The sequence below is a fragment of the Pleurodeles waltl genome, chromosome 10 (genome assembly GCF_031143425.1).
Source record: "Pleurodeles waltl isolate 20211129_DDA chromosome 10, aPleWal1.hap1.20221129, whole genome shotgun sequence".
NCBI lineage: Eukaryota > Metazoa > Chordata > Amphibia > Caudata > Salamandridae > Pleurodeles > Pleurodeles waltl.
Window position 1 is genome coordinate 133156304 of NC_090449.1, and position 16283 is coordinate 133172586.

General features: G+C 43.1%; 1 protein-coding gene across 2 annotated transcripts in view; it reads left to right on the plus strand.

Moving 5' to 3' along the window:
• The window catches only part of LOC138261216 (cytochrome P450 3A21-like), a 334418-nt gene extending 318567 nt beyond the window's left edge, over positions 1-15851 (plus strand). Inside the window, exons 12-13 of one of the 2 annotated variants that reach the window (XM_069209971.1) lie at positions 7824-7986; positions 11506-15851. In XM_069209971.1, the coding sequence (XP_069066072.1) occupies positions 7824-7986; positions 11506-11598 (256 nt within the window). In that variant the 3' untranslated portion in view covers positions 11599-15851. The remainder of the gene's footprint in view (positions 1-7823; positions 7987-11505) is intronic. The other variant, XM_069209970.1, reaches the window with a different exon arrangement.
• The last annotated feature ends 432 nt before the right edge of the window (positions 15852-16283 follow it).

The following is a 16283-nucleotide window of genomic DNA, read 5'->3' on the forward strand; positions in this document are numbered from 1 at the left end:
ATTCCGGTAGATCTCATGTGTTCGAAGTCTTTAGGCTCAAAGTCTAACCTGTAGCTCCTCTTCAAATGTTTAGTACTTTCTAAGTCTATGCCGTATTTATCTGCCATGTTTGCTAACCTCTGATGCACCTTGCTCACTTCTCTGGTTATTTTGGGGCATAGGTATCTCAATTCTGCCTCTGTGTATGACTCTAATTTGTTCACTCCCATTGTCCCTTCTACTAGTTCTGCGGTTTCTACACCGTCTCACAAAATTCAGGTATTCGTCTCTCTCCTGCTTTTCCGCAGTCACTGTAGTAGTCTGCGGAGTGTTGAGCTTGTCTAACCACTCATTCAGTTGTTGCGCTGTCAAGCCTTGCAACGAGACATTTCCAGACTGCACCACGGGTGTCTGTGTCGTATTTGTACTCATTATCTGTGGGGTTAGGGTACCTAACCCTGCTTGCCTCATCATCTCCAAAGGAACCCCCAATCGGACTAAAGTCTAACAAGGATCTAGACCTTTCGGCTGACTGACGGCCCTGTGTCATTCCCTGTAAGTTTCCGGTAGACCCTCCTCTTATCGCCTCTTGGGTCATTACTCCCTGATCACATACGCCAGGCTTACCTTTCACATACAGCGGTACTGGCGGACCAACAGTAACTGGCAATGATATAGCAGCTGGTGACTGTCCAAGTCCCAAACCCTGTGGAGCATTAACTCCCATAGCTTGATTTATCATGGGTGCTGTAGCTACCGACTGCGATCCTACAACAGAAGTGTAACTCAGAACCACCTGTTGCTGTGGCTGGGACAGCAATTGTGGAGTTGGCTCAATCTGCACTAACTTTGATCTAGTGTACACTGGATCAGGCAGCACCATCAAACTCGTAGTTGTCTCCAATACTGGGACATCTGGATAGAGCCTCTGAATCAGCGGTGGTTGCAACTGTATCTGCGTGTCTGGTGCAGTGGGTACACTGACACCATTTTGTATCAAAACTGTATCACTTGTCTGCACTGTATTTGTGATTCCCTTATTTTGTGCCCGACCTTCAGGACGCACACTAGTGCTCTGCTTATTGTCATTCGTGGCATATGGTGGCGGGCGATCATGTAACAACTGATTAAGAAACTCTTCATCATCTGAATCATCGTCATCTACCCAAGACCTCTGCGTCTCCTTTGTTTTACTAGAGCCCTTGTCTGTCTTACAAGTGACTTTCTTTCCCTGTGTCTCATCTTCTTGAGTTATTGCCGGAAACATCTTAAGTCCGTCAACTATTCCCCTTCTCCACATCCTGGTGTCGTTATCCCACCTAGCCTCAGCTAAATTATTTTCTGCTCTTTTCATTCTCCTTCCAAATTTCTGCTGTCTCTGCCGTATGGCCATCAAATCCCAGATTGATAATGCCTCATACTGAGCTGGTCTCAGAGGCGGTTTTTGCACACTTAACATCAACCGCAAATTCTCCAAAATTGTTGTATTAAACGTTCCGTGCTCCAGAAATGCCAAACATCCCTCCTTCTCTGTCAGTTTGCACCACTGCTTTAACCAAAGACATAGCGCAACTCCCTTTTCCTCCATTACGATATAAGCTGGAGTACCCTCAGGCGGTGTAGGCTCCCCTACATTTGCTGCAATAAATGTATCTCCCTTTAAGGCACACTTTAAAGCCTTGAAAAACTTCATCTTTGCGTCTTTTATTTTGTTTAGAATCTAATCAGGAAGTGACTTTAATTCCCAGAACACTCTTCACCCACATTTCTCAACCAATTGCCTCTCACGGACGGCTGCCAATCTGTGCGCGACCCCTCTCGGCAACTGACCTATACCAGCGCGGCTCAACTGATGTCACACTCACACACTGCGGCTGACAAAGTCTTGCGGCTTGTCCTCCTCACACAAAACTAGACCACGACAGGTCCGTATGCCAACAACCACATAGATAATTTTTTAGCACCAATCGCCACACTCACATGAAGTTCGCCGACTTCCCTACTCTCATACTGCGGAGTACGCCCACTCCTACTAAAACAACATTATCTGGCCTAAATTCACACAAACTTCACAAATCATCTGCAATATGCATAGGCTGAGCAAGCGCAATTCTACACCACACATGCTAGAACGCCGAGAACATACCCAACTCACTTAGGCAGGATCAGAGATTCTGGGAAAGTAATGGGGAATTTAGAAACACATCATACCTCCAATTTGCATTATCTCGAAAAACAATTCTAAACAATGATCCTTCATCATAGGGCCCCCAAAGGGCCAAACCGTCGCTCTGCTACTGTTAACGAGTCCCTTTATGACTAATTTATACACTTTGGGACTCGTTTTAAGCCAATGAATCTTTCGACCCTGATCGAAGACACTTTAGGACGAGATAGCTAATCAACATGTCAGTCAATATGTCAATAACGTCATCAATATTTACTACAATAAGATAATTCAGTTTAGTCAAAGACATTAATAAGACTCAAGAAACCACCACGACCTTTCAGCCATGAATAACCACACCAGTTTAGCATGATTTTGTGATATTTATTCCCTATTGTTTACAATTCTGCTAGCAAGTTTATTAATCTCAAAACTAAGAAACTCATTAGCATAGTCACAATATGGCAACTTCATCAAAGCAAGGATCACGAATATTAGAACATAACACAGCGTCAACATAGATTATTCTTTTAGCAGAGTAACATTAGTGCGTCTTTCAACAAAGCATAGATTCAGTCATTTGTCTATTTGCGCCAGATTAATGAACCCCTCAACTAACCTCAAATTAGCATTGGCATGCTGGGCTTCATGCAAAACATTTTAAAAACATTAATTTGGAAAACCTCTAACTAAGGTCTCTGTCAAAAGAAGCAGTTGGTACCTAGAAAGGAAAAGCAAACAGACAATCACAATTTCATTGTCATATAGTTACCCTCCGTATTGGGTCAGCATACAGATTCAGTCTTCATCTTCAGGACATCAGTTGATTTGCCATCAGCCATGAACTCAGCTCGGGCAGGAAGGGTAAAAGGGTACTTCCCTCATAAGGAGGTAAAGTATAACGGGCAATATAAGGGCAAGGATGGTTTTAAGAAACAAACAGCAAAGTCTTTATGCAGTGTGACAAAGTGTCTGGGTCATAGCAATACGCAATAGCATCTCCCTAACTAACTCCTAGTCTCCTGATCTCTAGTCTCCCCTCGATCTCCACTACTTCCTTGTGTCAAGGGTTTTTATCCCTTTTCCATTGTACAGTCCCTGAATTTTCATTGGATAGGGTTTTGCACTCCAACCAATAGGTTACTAATTAGCTCATCAAATTTGTCACCCCATAACAGTTCTCACGTAGTTTATTGGTCCTTATGATTGACGTCTTCAGCGGGTAGAATGTCCGGTATGATTTCATGCTCTCGTGGTCCTTTGCACATCTTCAGTCAGTGGTTCCATTGTCTGTACCGGTTCAAGCGACCTTGTACCTGAGATTAATCTACACTGTTGCATTCAGTTAAAATTTTTCTTCAAGCAAGTCGAATTCCATGAGAACGGATCTACTACCGTTACATTCATCTTCTAGCTTTAGAAAAACAAGAGTTCATGTCCTTCAGCAAGTCAGCACACTGCACGTTAGAAAAACTCATTTTATATGAAAGCCAGGCTGTTAGGCGTTGACTCATGCTAACTAAGGCCTAATGGTTTATTAGCAGAATTGTAGCATATAACCTTTAATAATTAGTGTAAAACTATACTTTAACATAACATTTCATCATTATTAGTTATTTTCATTAGTCCCCATATATATTTTGGCGGCCACTCCCCGTGGGCACATTTCAAGCACACGTTTTAGCAAAATACATTAATACATTTTCTATGCAGCATTATTACACACTAGTTCATAAACATTTCATGTTAATATTGAGTATATAAGGTACGCTCTCTCATAATCTCCCTCTTTCCATCCATCCTCTTTTCCTCTCTCCGCTCACTCTTCTCACTCCCTGAATGCTCTCTCTCTATCTTCACCCTCCTTCCCTCTCATTCTCTCTCTTGAAGCGTCCCCTGCCTGCTGCTAATAATCCCGGGGAGCAGGGGAAGTGGCAGAGGCACCGGGAGAAGCGCTGAGCTTTCAAGTCCAGCCTCCATGGGCACCGCCCCACTAGGGAAATGCCCAGTGGAATAAAAGGCCTGTTAGAACCTGCTATCCCTGTTCAGCACTGCCTGCTGTTGTCATTTGCCCTCTTTCTCCTAAACAGTTCCTACTCCCTACTACTTCACCGGTCTGAAACCTCTCTCTACGCAGGTACTGATCTATGCCCAGCTCTTCTGACTCTTCCTTGAGCTCCCTTCTCGCTTGTCCAGGATCCTGCCCCCACTCTCTCACAGCCCAGCAGTGCCCACTCTTACTATCTGCCCAGTCTGTCCTCTTTTGTCTCACCAACTCTGGCTTCATTTTTTATCTCTGTCTCTCCCTTTTCACAAATTTCTGGGTCTTGGCCAGATGTTCCGAATGGATGTGCAGTCATCTGGCCTAGACTTGGAGGTAGGTGACAGAAAGGATAGAGCTAAGCAAGCTGACAGACTGGCCCAGATTAGACCATTAAAAGAGGAAAGATTTGGGTTAGAATGCAGACAGTGGAATGTCGAGATCATCTATTTTTAACGACAGATGTGGTGTATTATGCTATTTCCTAAATGAAGTGTAGAGCCCATGTTTTTGTGTACCGAAGTGCACATAAAAAGAGTTAATGGGTCCTGAATATCATAGACAAAAAAATTATTTCATCCTAACAAACTATAATGATATGTAGAAATCTAGGTATAGTTTCAAGGTACATAGGTGAAGTTATGAATAGTAAATCTAAAACGCATCTATTTGTATTTTGTAGAGCTGTATATTAAATGCAACGTTCTGGTAGTAAATCTATATATCTATACATAATGTAGTGTTAGAGGTCAAATTCGAGGAGTTTATTACCAGTACAGCGAAAGTGACATGAGAAAAACACTTTTTACTGGATCACAGAATGCTGTAACAAATTATTTACACAAGAAAACAGCTCTCTCAAGAGTCAGGATATCTTTAGAGTGTGATTTTATTTTGCTGCACAAATTTAACCCCTTGATTACGTCCATGGGGTAACGGAAATACCCATGAAAAATGTCATGGCATAAACCTGATATGCAGATGCACAGAGAATAATGAATAATATGCTGTTTATTAACATTGCAGATGAGGGAGGGCAGGGGCATCATGATCCACTCAAGATTTCACCTCTCATGAATCGCACCCCTCCCACACTCAACAATGGTCATAAATAGAATATTTATATATTCAGTGGAAAAACCAAAGGGTAAAGTAGCTTTATAGTTAGGTGAGAATTTCAGTGACAACGTAACATTTTAAATGAACAACACCACTGAAATCCACCAGTCATAGTTATCACAACTAACTATAACTCATACCCTAAGGTAACTATAGCTCAAGACCCCGATGTACAGTTTTCTCATCAGTTATTTTATTGCAAATTATATTATCAATAACGTCATAGATAATACCATGAGTGATGTAATATGTGCGGTAATACGTGGTGCATGACGAGAGCGCGAGTTATAGTTACTTTAGGGCACAAGTTCTAATTACTCGAGATAACTATAACTGGTAAATTTCAATAGTTTTGTTCATTTAAAACAATATGGGGGTCATTACGATGCCAGCGGTCGGTGTTAATGTGGCGATAAGTACTGCCAACAGGCTGGCGGTACTTACTGCCATATTATGACATTGGCCAATGTACCACTTCGACTGCCACGGCGGTAACAGCCGCCGGGCTGGAGATATCCATCTCCAATCCAGCCCGGCGGCTGCCATTGTTCCGCCTATGGGATTATGACCCCACCTACCGTCATCGTTTATGTGGCGTTCGTAATGCCATGAAAACCATGGCTGTAGGCCATATCAGTGACAGGAAATTCTTTGTCACTGATATGGGTCTCCCCCACTTCTCTCCGGTTACCCCCCACACCCTCCACCTCTCCAAACCCACCATTCACCCCCTACATTCACACCCCCTTCACACACACACACACGCATACACACACCCATTCCCACATGCTTACACGCATGCATACATCCATTCACACACACATCCGTACACACTTTCAAACATACACGCAGACACGCATTCACATAACACAACATACACGCACTCACACCTCCATACAGGCACACATGCATTCAACACACAACACACACCTGCATCCATGCACAAACAAACATTCATACACCCCCACACACACACACAACACCCCCCACCTCCCTCCCCTGTCAAAGACCCGACTTATCTGTATCCAGGTGTTCCTCCGGCAGGAGACGACATGGGGCGCTGCTACCGCCAGCAGCGCCCGCCAGCAGAACACCGCCAGGCCGTATTATTTCTCATAATACAGCTGGCATGGCGCTGCTGGTGGCAGCAGCACCAGTTTACCACCATCCACTGGCCGGATTTCCACCATTCTTGTGGCAGAAATCCAGCTGTGGTCATAATACAGCGGACAACTGGTAGCCATGGCGACGGTGTTTTGGCGGGTGTCGCCACAGCGGTAGTCAGTTTTTACGACCGTTCTTAAAATGAGGGCCTATGTTGTCAGTGAAATGCTCACCTACCTATAATGTTACTGTTTTTTAGTGATAGCTAGGGTTTTTGTTAACGTAAAGTAATATTTTTTACTATAGATAAAACCAACTTGGCACCGCACACAGGCTTTGGCTGTGCGCAGCAGGTTTGCCACCGATGGTCAACCACACGCCATGCACAGCCTTTTGCCAAGCGCGGTGTGGGCTTGGCAGCAGTGAAAGCCTTTGGTCAGGCCCTGCGGGAAAACCCCACTATCCAAATGCCAACTCTAAGCCAAACATAGCCATTGGTGTATGCAGCGTAGGGTTGGCCTTTGGGCTGCAGGGACCCCATTCCTCTGGATATTTTTTTTTTACAAGGGAGGGGCAAATTACCCCATCCGAAAGCAACTTGTGGCCCTCGGACACCATCCTCATGGCCAACCAATATTTGTAAAGGGGAAGGGAGCACGTGGCCCCACTCCTCAAGTGAGAATGGGGCCCAGGGACTCCATTCCCCAGGGTCTTTCAGGAGAGGTGGGTACCCGGCCCCCCTCCCTGGGACAATATTGGCCACTGGGATCCTCATCCACCAGTGCCACATTTCAATTAAAGGGGAGCACATGGCCACCTTCACTGAGCCTTAATAAGCCCTGGGGTTCCCATCCCCTGGAACTTTATTCCAATAAAAAGGGGAGGGGCTCTACGGCCCCAGGGAACTTATCCAAGCAGCAAGCTGGGGCCATGGGGGGGACTCCAGGACCCCCACAGCCCCAGCAGGCTCCCAGCATACTGTGGGAGCCAACATTGCTCCCGCCAGGAGGGAGCAGCTGTTTTTGCTTGCTTCCTCAAGGCAGGAGTAATATCTGTTTTCCAGCCTGCAGGTGTGCAGACAAGGAAACTGAACTCTGCTCCCACCCAGTGCTAGCATTTTTAAATCTCTCGCCGGCTTGGAGCAGACTTGGCTTTTCTATCTGAGTTCCTGCAGACTTAATATAGTATTTATTTAGATAAATATTAATATAAAAGTTATATTTTATGATTTTATATATATATAGATATAATTTTCTCATTAAGGTGAACACCAGTAAATAGGATTATAAACACCAGCAGTTAACCACATTATTCTCCAAAACGTGTGATAACACCAAACTCCCAACATATAGCAGTGCCTCAAGACGATCTCACAGTTGGTTTCACTCTTTCATCTCATTTTGATTTTTCCAGGTTCACTAAAGAGAACAAAGAAACTCAGGAGCCCTACACTTTCCTGCCCTTTGGAAGTGGCCCCAGGAACTGCATCGCAATGAGGTTTGCTCTTCTCAATGTGAAGGTTGGAATAGTTAGCCTGCTGCAGAACTTCAGCTTCCAGGTCTGCAAAGAAACACCGGTGAGGAGCAACATTCTAGCATAGAATGGCTTTCTTTTGTGTGAATTAGCCTATTGATAAAAAGGCTCATTCTGCTTTGTGCTATGGACCCAATTCAGCATAAAATGTAAATCTGCGGCCACATAAATATTTCTTGGCACAATTCTTCATCATGGTTAGTTAGTAACACTTTTGAATACATTTTCTCGGTTAAAAACTACATAAATTATCCCTGAAAGTGTAGTTTTAGTTCATACATTAATGTTAGAGCTATGGTATTGAAGTATTGCCCGCATCCCTTTAGAAAATATATTAATCTAAATGTCCAAAATTAGATCATGTTCAGTTCTCTTACAATATGATTGCCACCCAGTACCTAACTTCCTTCATTGTCAGTTTCCCTCAGAACCACCTTGTCTGTTTTCTTCTTCACATTCCTCACTCATTTAAAACGTGGAGGTAATGTAATAATGAGTAATGAAGATTACTAGTGCATAATCTTCAGTGTAATGACGATTTCCAAAAAGTAATGAAGCTCCTACCAACTTGTCCATCTTCCTCATCACCTTCATACTTATTTAAGATTTTCTATTGGACCAAGGAAAAATTCTAGTAAGTAATTGAGATATTCTTGACTTGTCCATCTTCCTCATCACATTCCTTACTTGTTGAAGACTTGGACTTTGAGTAAGGAAGCATTTATGTAAGTAACCAATCAATTACAACTCATCAGTCTTCGTCGTCACCAGCCTCACTCATTTAAGATCTGAACTTGGAATAATAAAGATTTCAATTTTCATTTTTTGTGTTACTGTGTCGTGAGAGCAATAGAGCATTGAAAACATAGAGAAGCTATGTGCCCCATTGATGAAAAAATGGAGATCAGCTACACATTATGTAGGAGTAGGAGTATAGAAAGTATTACCTGACAGAGTGGCGAATGTTGGTCTATCAAGGTGCCATGGGCACTGAAACTTTCATAAAAGTGCTCTTGAAAATGAGTATAGTTCACAAATGTACTCTCCGGCCCTGTTAAAGGACGATGTGCATTCCTTATTACACACGGACCATTCAGGTGAACAGAGTCCAAATTGTGATAACAAAATGCGGCATCTACACAGGGCATTTAGCCTGTGTAGTCTGGTTCCAGATCCTAAACCAATCTTTAGCAATATACTTAAACTGTTAAATGAAAAGAATGCCTTGTTTAATTTGAAGCCGGACCACTTTCTCCATCCTTAATGCCCCTCAAAAGAAAATCAGAACCTCCGAACTTCCTTACTCTCAGTTTCACTCCGAAAATCCATTAATTACATCGATTCTATTTTGACCATTATGACTGCTCCTCAGAATCTGAATTGGTTGCAATGTCTAGGGAATCCTCTGACGCCTTGCCTTTGTTGCTAGGTGTGGCACCAATGTCAACTTGGGTATGAGTTTTAACGAGCATGAGTTTGACCCTTCCACTTGAAATCAGAAACACTATCACCGGACCCAGTGCAAATGGGGCACTGGCTGCATGGTATTGTGGCTTCACTTCTGCAGCCTTCTACATACCGCAGCATGGGACACGCACTTTGGCTATACTGATCTTCGAACAGCAGGTCCCTCTTCATCCCTCATCACCCGGAAGAAGCTAGGCTGGACCCACCCTCTAACAGATCACTGCCTCTGAATTTATGTGAGTACCACAAATCTTTTACTTTTGGAAGTCCTCAAAAATCTGGGGATCACATTTTCTTGTAAGGTGGCTATTAACATTTCAAATTCTCACAGCTGCTATAGGGAAGGGTAAAGCCTCAGATGCACGAAATCTGTGGCGAAAAGGTTAGCCCGTGAACAGAAATGCAAGATCAATGCTGGTTCAACTGCAATGCAGGCCATTGATCATTTAATAGAGATGCCTAATGGAATTACAGCATCAGGGAAAATCCCAGAGATGTTTAATAAGAGTGTGCATAAGGCTAAAACTGGCCCTGAACTAGCTTAACCCTCACACCAGGTCAGCGATGGCACGGCTGGATTGCCTTGGTCACCTAAAATTGTGGCTGTCCGGAACATCTCTTGCACCAACAGGTTTCCCTCTTGGCAGCTGAGGACACAGCCGCATCTCCGCTAATCACCGCTGAACCCCTAACTTTAGTTCCATTGGTGCAAAACACACCCATTCCGTTATCCACTTTAGGAGCACCCACTGAGGACATAAATAGAGAGAGTCTGTGTCACCAAGTGGCTGCTGGTAAAGGCTTGCCCTCGCTTCACTGCAAACTGGACAAATTGCTGGTCCTGGTTACTATGCTAGTTGAGAGGAATAAAATAGGTTGCAATGTCTCTGGGAAAATCACATGCTGCTGTTGTGGTAGTAGCACTCTTCCATCTAGGAGCAATCAGGGGCACATTGCATGGGACAACACCTTTGCCCAGGGGAAATTACTTTCTGCTGCACAAGCTTTGAGTACAATCCCAAGTGCTAGCACTTTTAGAAGAAGTAAGGCCACAAGTGTTTGAACAGAATCTTGGGAGTCGAATTTCAGACACCTGTACAATGGTTACTCAAGGCCACTGTCAAATTGTAACCACTTCGAAGGGTTGAATAATCAAGAAGTGGGCCTTATAATCGACATAAAGAGACACAGCACAACGGTTACTCAAGGACAGAGTCAAACTTTAACCATAATCAAGAAGTGCGCCTAATAATCGACCTTGGGAGAGTCAATGTAGCAATGTCCCCTCTTTTCTAACCTCACACTCATATAATTTGTTTGGTAATCTCTGCTCCAAACATGGAAGAAATCTCCAGAGAATGGCACATCTAACTCCAGTTCCAAAGCTGGGCAGTAATGCTTTTGACGACGCTGAATTCTTAACCAATAAGGTCATTCATTGGATCAAAGTTAAACAGGGTCGCATATCTGTGGTGAGGTCTGATATTGATTATGTCAAAAGATGCAACAACGGATCACCCCATTCTGACTATTTATCGGGGGCTCTTTGTAAATCATCATGGGTACGGCATAATCAACTTCCATCTATGTACGTGTCACCTTGATGGTCCCACAAATTCTTCAATCTAGGTAAAACTCTCCCCTCCATCGCTGCATCTGGCTACTACTGCTCAAATACCCATCCAGCAGCAGGCTGCCTTGCAAACTACGTCAAGGCTTGTGAACAGGGCTTGGGTTTGAACTCAGTTGCTTACTCTAAGTTCCCTCCCTCACTTTCACAACTGTCTCTGGTCAGAGATGTTGTGATTCTCAGTGCTATTTGGAAAGTTCATAAATCTTAATTTTACATATTTCATCACCCACAGAACCCAGACGTATACTTTTTCCAGTTGCCTGGCAAATGAGTGTGTTAGACAGCTGATGGTCGTAAGCGCTGCGGGTTAGGTTTCTAGCCAGTGTAGTGCTTTTCTGGCCAGCTAGTTATGTTTGGAACCTCATGAATTAGAGCTCTTTACATATATCTCAAAATTCAGCTCATGTCTCAGAGTGATGATTAAACGTTACTGATGATTTATTTTTCTTTCCATCTTTGCAGATTCCGCTAGAGCTGGACACCAGGGGGTTTGTACAACCCAAGACTCCAATATATCTGAAACTTGTGCCCAGGACAGCTACACGGGTAAGATAAATGAGTGAAACACACAACCCACGTCCTTCGACCAAGCGTCCGTACTTCTAACATGGAACCAATTGCAAATATCACACAGGAAAATGAAGAGACAATATATTAGCCAGCAATGCCTACCCTTGAGTTCTTTCCCAAAGCAGCCTGTCCGTAGACCCCAGTCAGTTTCTACTCTTCGCCTCTGGATTTTGTTTTGTTTGGTCTATGTTTCTTGCATCCCAGTTGCTAAAATCTGCTTTGCATCGTCAATTAACATAATTATACCTCGGATATGGTGTTTTATACTCAGCGCAACCAATTATCGCCTCCTGTTTCTCAGATATGTGTGTGCAACATAAGGGTGCTGGCTTGAAACCACGAGGAGAGCATCACACACAGCCATGCATGCGGAGCCACAGGCACGCAGCCTCTATGAACGCTGAAAAACTTGTTCAAGCTGCAGGTCGTTCGACTTCTCTTTTTTTCAGCAGTTGTGTCTCCAAAAATGTTAAAGAAACTTCTTATCACTTGAGAGGAGCTGCAGAAATCTGCCACTTTCAGTCCGTAGTTAGGGGCAGATTTAAGAGGCCCTAGCGGCACCGGAGTGGCACTTTTCGTGACACTTCGGTGGCGCTAAAAACTGCTCCTTATTTACAAGGAGTTGTAACACCACTTTTTGTGGTGTTACGCTGACTTGGAAATATGAGCCCCTCTGATGCAGTTTTCTTCGTCAGAGGGGCATGCAATGGGTGTTGCTCTGGGCGTTCCACCACAACACCCATTGCTTTTGATGGTGCCCCATATTTATGAGTAATCGTAAACCTGTGGCAGTGCCTAAAACTAACGCCACCTCAGGTGTGGCGTTAGCATAGCAAAACATTGAGGAATGCTTTTATTCCTCCTTGTTTTTTGCTTTTTCCATGTATACTGCATTCCTCAGCACACATAAAAAGAGCAAAATGCCATGGGTGATTGTTTATGTGCAGGAAGGTGTCCCTTCCTGCACATGAACAATCATTCCAAATTGTTGCTTAAATACTTTAATGTGTGCTGCATTTTACAGCACGCATAGACATGCCAAATCACCATTATAGATTGTTTATGTGCAGGAAGGGAGACCTTCCTGCACATAAACAATCTATCCCCTCAACACAGTGCAAGAATGCCTGCATTGGGGTAGGCAGCTTAATTGAGCCCCGACATAGGGGGAAACACAGGGGTGCGCCGTATTCCTCTAAATACGGTGCACTTCCTGCATTTCAAAAGTGGCACAGCGCGACGCTGCTTCAATTTTTAATAAATCATGGCCTTAATGTTATAGTTGCAGCGGGGCCTCCTGGAGAGCAGGTACAGCCTTTTCTTTCCCCCCCTTCACTCTCTCCCAGGATGCACCTGTTCTCCTCAGCGTGCAGCTGTCAATGCCTGGCAGCCTCCCTCCACCACCTGGACAGACATCATACCGGGCGCAGCCCTACCACACTGCAGGTCCGACTCCAAAGCGAATAGGGGGTCTCTGGGCAGCAGGGAGGTCACGTCACTACATCAAAATATATAGCTGATCTACCTGATGTGCTATCTGCTTGTAGAAATGCAGCATGATAAACTTCAAAAGAAACAGATGTGAAATTAGAGGGCGCATCCACATTGTGGATAGAAAGCTGAGAAGCCAGATATGATATGTTGCAGTGATAGGAAAAACATAATTGTCATGTTCAGTTCCATGTTACATACCAGAGGTGTCCAACATCAGCCCAGGATGGCTGGGTGAATGCATATTTCCTGGATAACCACAAGGTAACTACTTTCATTCAGTAAATTCACAGGACCTGGGTAATCTAATAATCTGGCCTGGACCCTGGATGTAGATTGGACACGCCTATAATATGGACTATATATATGTATCTTTTGGTAATTCTTTTGAGTACTCACTCTCCCTCTTTTACCTTTTTTTAATCTATATTAGGCCCTCCATCCCTCTTAAAAATGTACTTCAAATGTGTACCCATCTTGAACTGTCTAAAGGTCTCTGCAACAACCTCCTCTCCTTTTACAGTCACTTTGTATGAGCTGAAATAGATGGGTCCACACCTCTGTTTCACCTGGAAACTACATCTGTGCACCCTACCCCACTCCCTACTCTGACCCTTGATGTCAGGCACCACGTGATTTGATGTACAATGTACAAAATATTTTTCTTGTCATTGTTTTTGTCCAGTTTCAGTACGGTTGAAGTGGCTCACCAATTAAGATAGGTTTATGGAAAATACTTTGGGGCGTACATAAATGAAAAAGTGGCGCATCATTCATGATGAGCCGCTTTTCTAGCGCCCTACTGTGTCCCCCTAACAACACCTTTGTGCATCGTTTTTACAACACGGTTCACCATGGCGGTCTTGTCCACATTAGTGTCATAATTTATGGCGCTAATGTGGTGCTTTGCTGGATAAGGGCCATAAATATGGCTCTAATGCAGCAAATCATAAGGAGGCCCATTGTTTTCAATGTGAGCGTCATCTTAACCCGCGCCTTAGGTAGGCGTTAATAATGACGCTAAAAAGAGCGCAGTGAAATCTAGTAAATTTCACTGTGCCATTTTTCTGGGCCTCCCTACATCGAAACGCCCCTCTTGCATACATTATGCCTGGCGCTGGCATAATGTGGGACAAGGGTTTACAAAGGGTTTACAATGCTTGCATTGCACCACTTTGTAAACATGGCGCGTGGGAAATGCCCAGATAATGCCACATTTCAGTGAAAAAAATATGCAAATGTGGCGCAAGGTGGCAGAGGGGCATCATAAATATGCCCCTTGTAAGGTGTGAAAGCCGAATTCATTACTAATAAATGTGCATTGATTAGTAGCTAAGAACTTACATGAATTATGCTAACACAGAGAAATCAAGGGTTTTGGAAAATGTGCCCACCTCGGTAGCAGCCATTACATGTCCGACATTAATAAAAAAAGTGTAATTAATCGTTTAAATAACGCGCACATGTAGAATAAAATGTATTAGCAGACCATACTAATGTATTAACGAAATGTATTCATTTAACTTTACTAGGCGTAGAGTAATTGTACAATTAGGGGCCTAGTCGACAAGACCTCATGCTAAGCCTCTTGGCATAAATAAATGTTTGAAAACGTTTGATAAAAGCAGAGAATTCACGCTTATTCATTGTTCACACAGCACTTACCAAACGATTTGTAAATGTCTTAAACTTTCGTGTGAGAACTGTCTGCTGTAGTGCAATGTTCTACCTATGGGTACATTTGTATGCTTGGTGCGTGAGAAGCAAATGTTCCCAGGACTTGACAATGGCTTCACTGACTGGAGTTATTGCAACTAAAAGGTTACCTGACGAAACTGATGATGTAACGGGAGAAGAGGAGCCAATCATCGACGTGTGAAAGACTGTCTAGTTATATCATAGATTTGAGAATTAATGTTTATTGGTTCTACTGTGAACCAATGACGATATTCTGATCAATGACGAAGTGAGAAAATACTTTATGGATTTTCAACTTACCTCGACTACACTTAGCAGAAACACACATTCTGGTAGTTCGAGTCCCATTCGAGGAGCAGAGTAGTTCCTGATGTCTTCTCTTCCTAGCTTTAGCCTTACCGAGTAATTTTGGCAATGCTATTGATGCCCTTTCTAAGGAGGCTCAGTTAACTTAGAGCCCCACTCTGGCTGAGCCAACCCCCTTCTTTTCCCTCGCCAAAGCTGGCCAGATGAATGTCCAACTGAGGAAGAAATCATAGATTGCTGATCCATTCAGGAGAGGTTTACAAAATGCTATTGTTTCTGTTATAGGTTTTTTGTTCATTCTTTTAGGAACCAACCACTATTTTGGTAAAGCTAATCCATTCTAGACAGGTATACAAAATGCTATTGTTTCTGCTATAGGTTTTTGTTCATTCTTTTAGGTACCACCCGCTAATTTGGTAGAGCAAGTTGGATATTTTCCAAATTAACTTTTATCTAAATTACTTTAGCATGAAGCCCAAATATGGCATTCAAATTGGAGGGTTAGTTAGTGTGTCACGTGCTCACAAGTATTATTAATAAAGAATTAATTGTATTCATCTGTTGTGTCTAGATGTATGCCATTTCTATTGCTCAGATAGTGTTACTGCTAATTTGTACGGTAACCCTTGAATGTTTAATGATAAATCCTTTTAGTCTTTAGTAAGATTAAGATTTTTCCACTGCTTTGGTAAACCTGTGTTGTTTGTATACATTTATCATTTGGTTCTGAGATTACTTTAGGTGATATTAGCATTGTTAATCTTGGGAAATAAACTTTCTGATTTTACCAAAAGGTGTGGTTATTCATGGCTACATGGGTCATGGTGTGTAAGGATTACAGTCTCATAGATTCTGATAATTATTTGTTAAACCGATTGCATTGTTGTTGTTTAGGTCATGAGAAAAATTTGTACCCATGGTGGAACACTCTTAGCATGAGTCAAAAGGTCCATCAAACCTCTAACACGTCCCCTTATGAATAAATTATCAAATTACAAATAAGGTCAGATGCGCTTACAGAATTTGGTAGCAGAAATGGATGGTTACGCCTCCCTAAGAAGCTGCTGTGGTTCCCAAATCGTAAATTGTAAAGTAGAGGGTTGTGTCTCCCTAAGATCATACCATGATTTTCCTGAAACCCTGGGTTTTGCCAATGCTTGTTTGAAGATATCCTC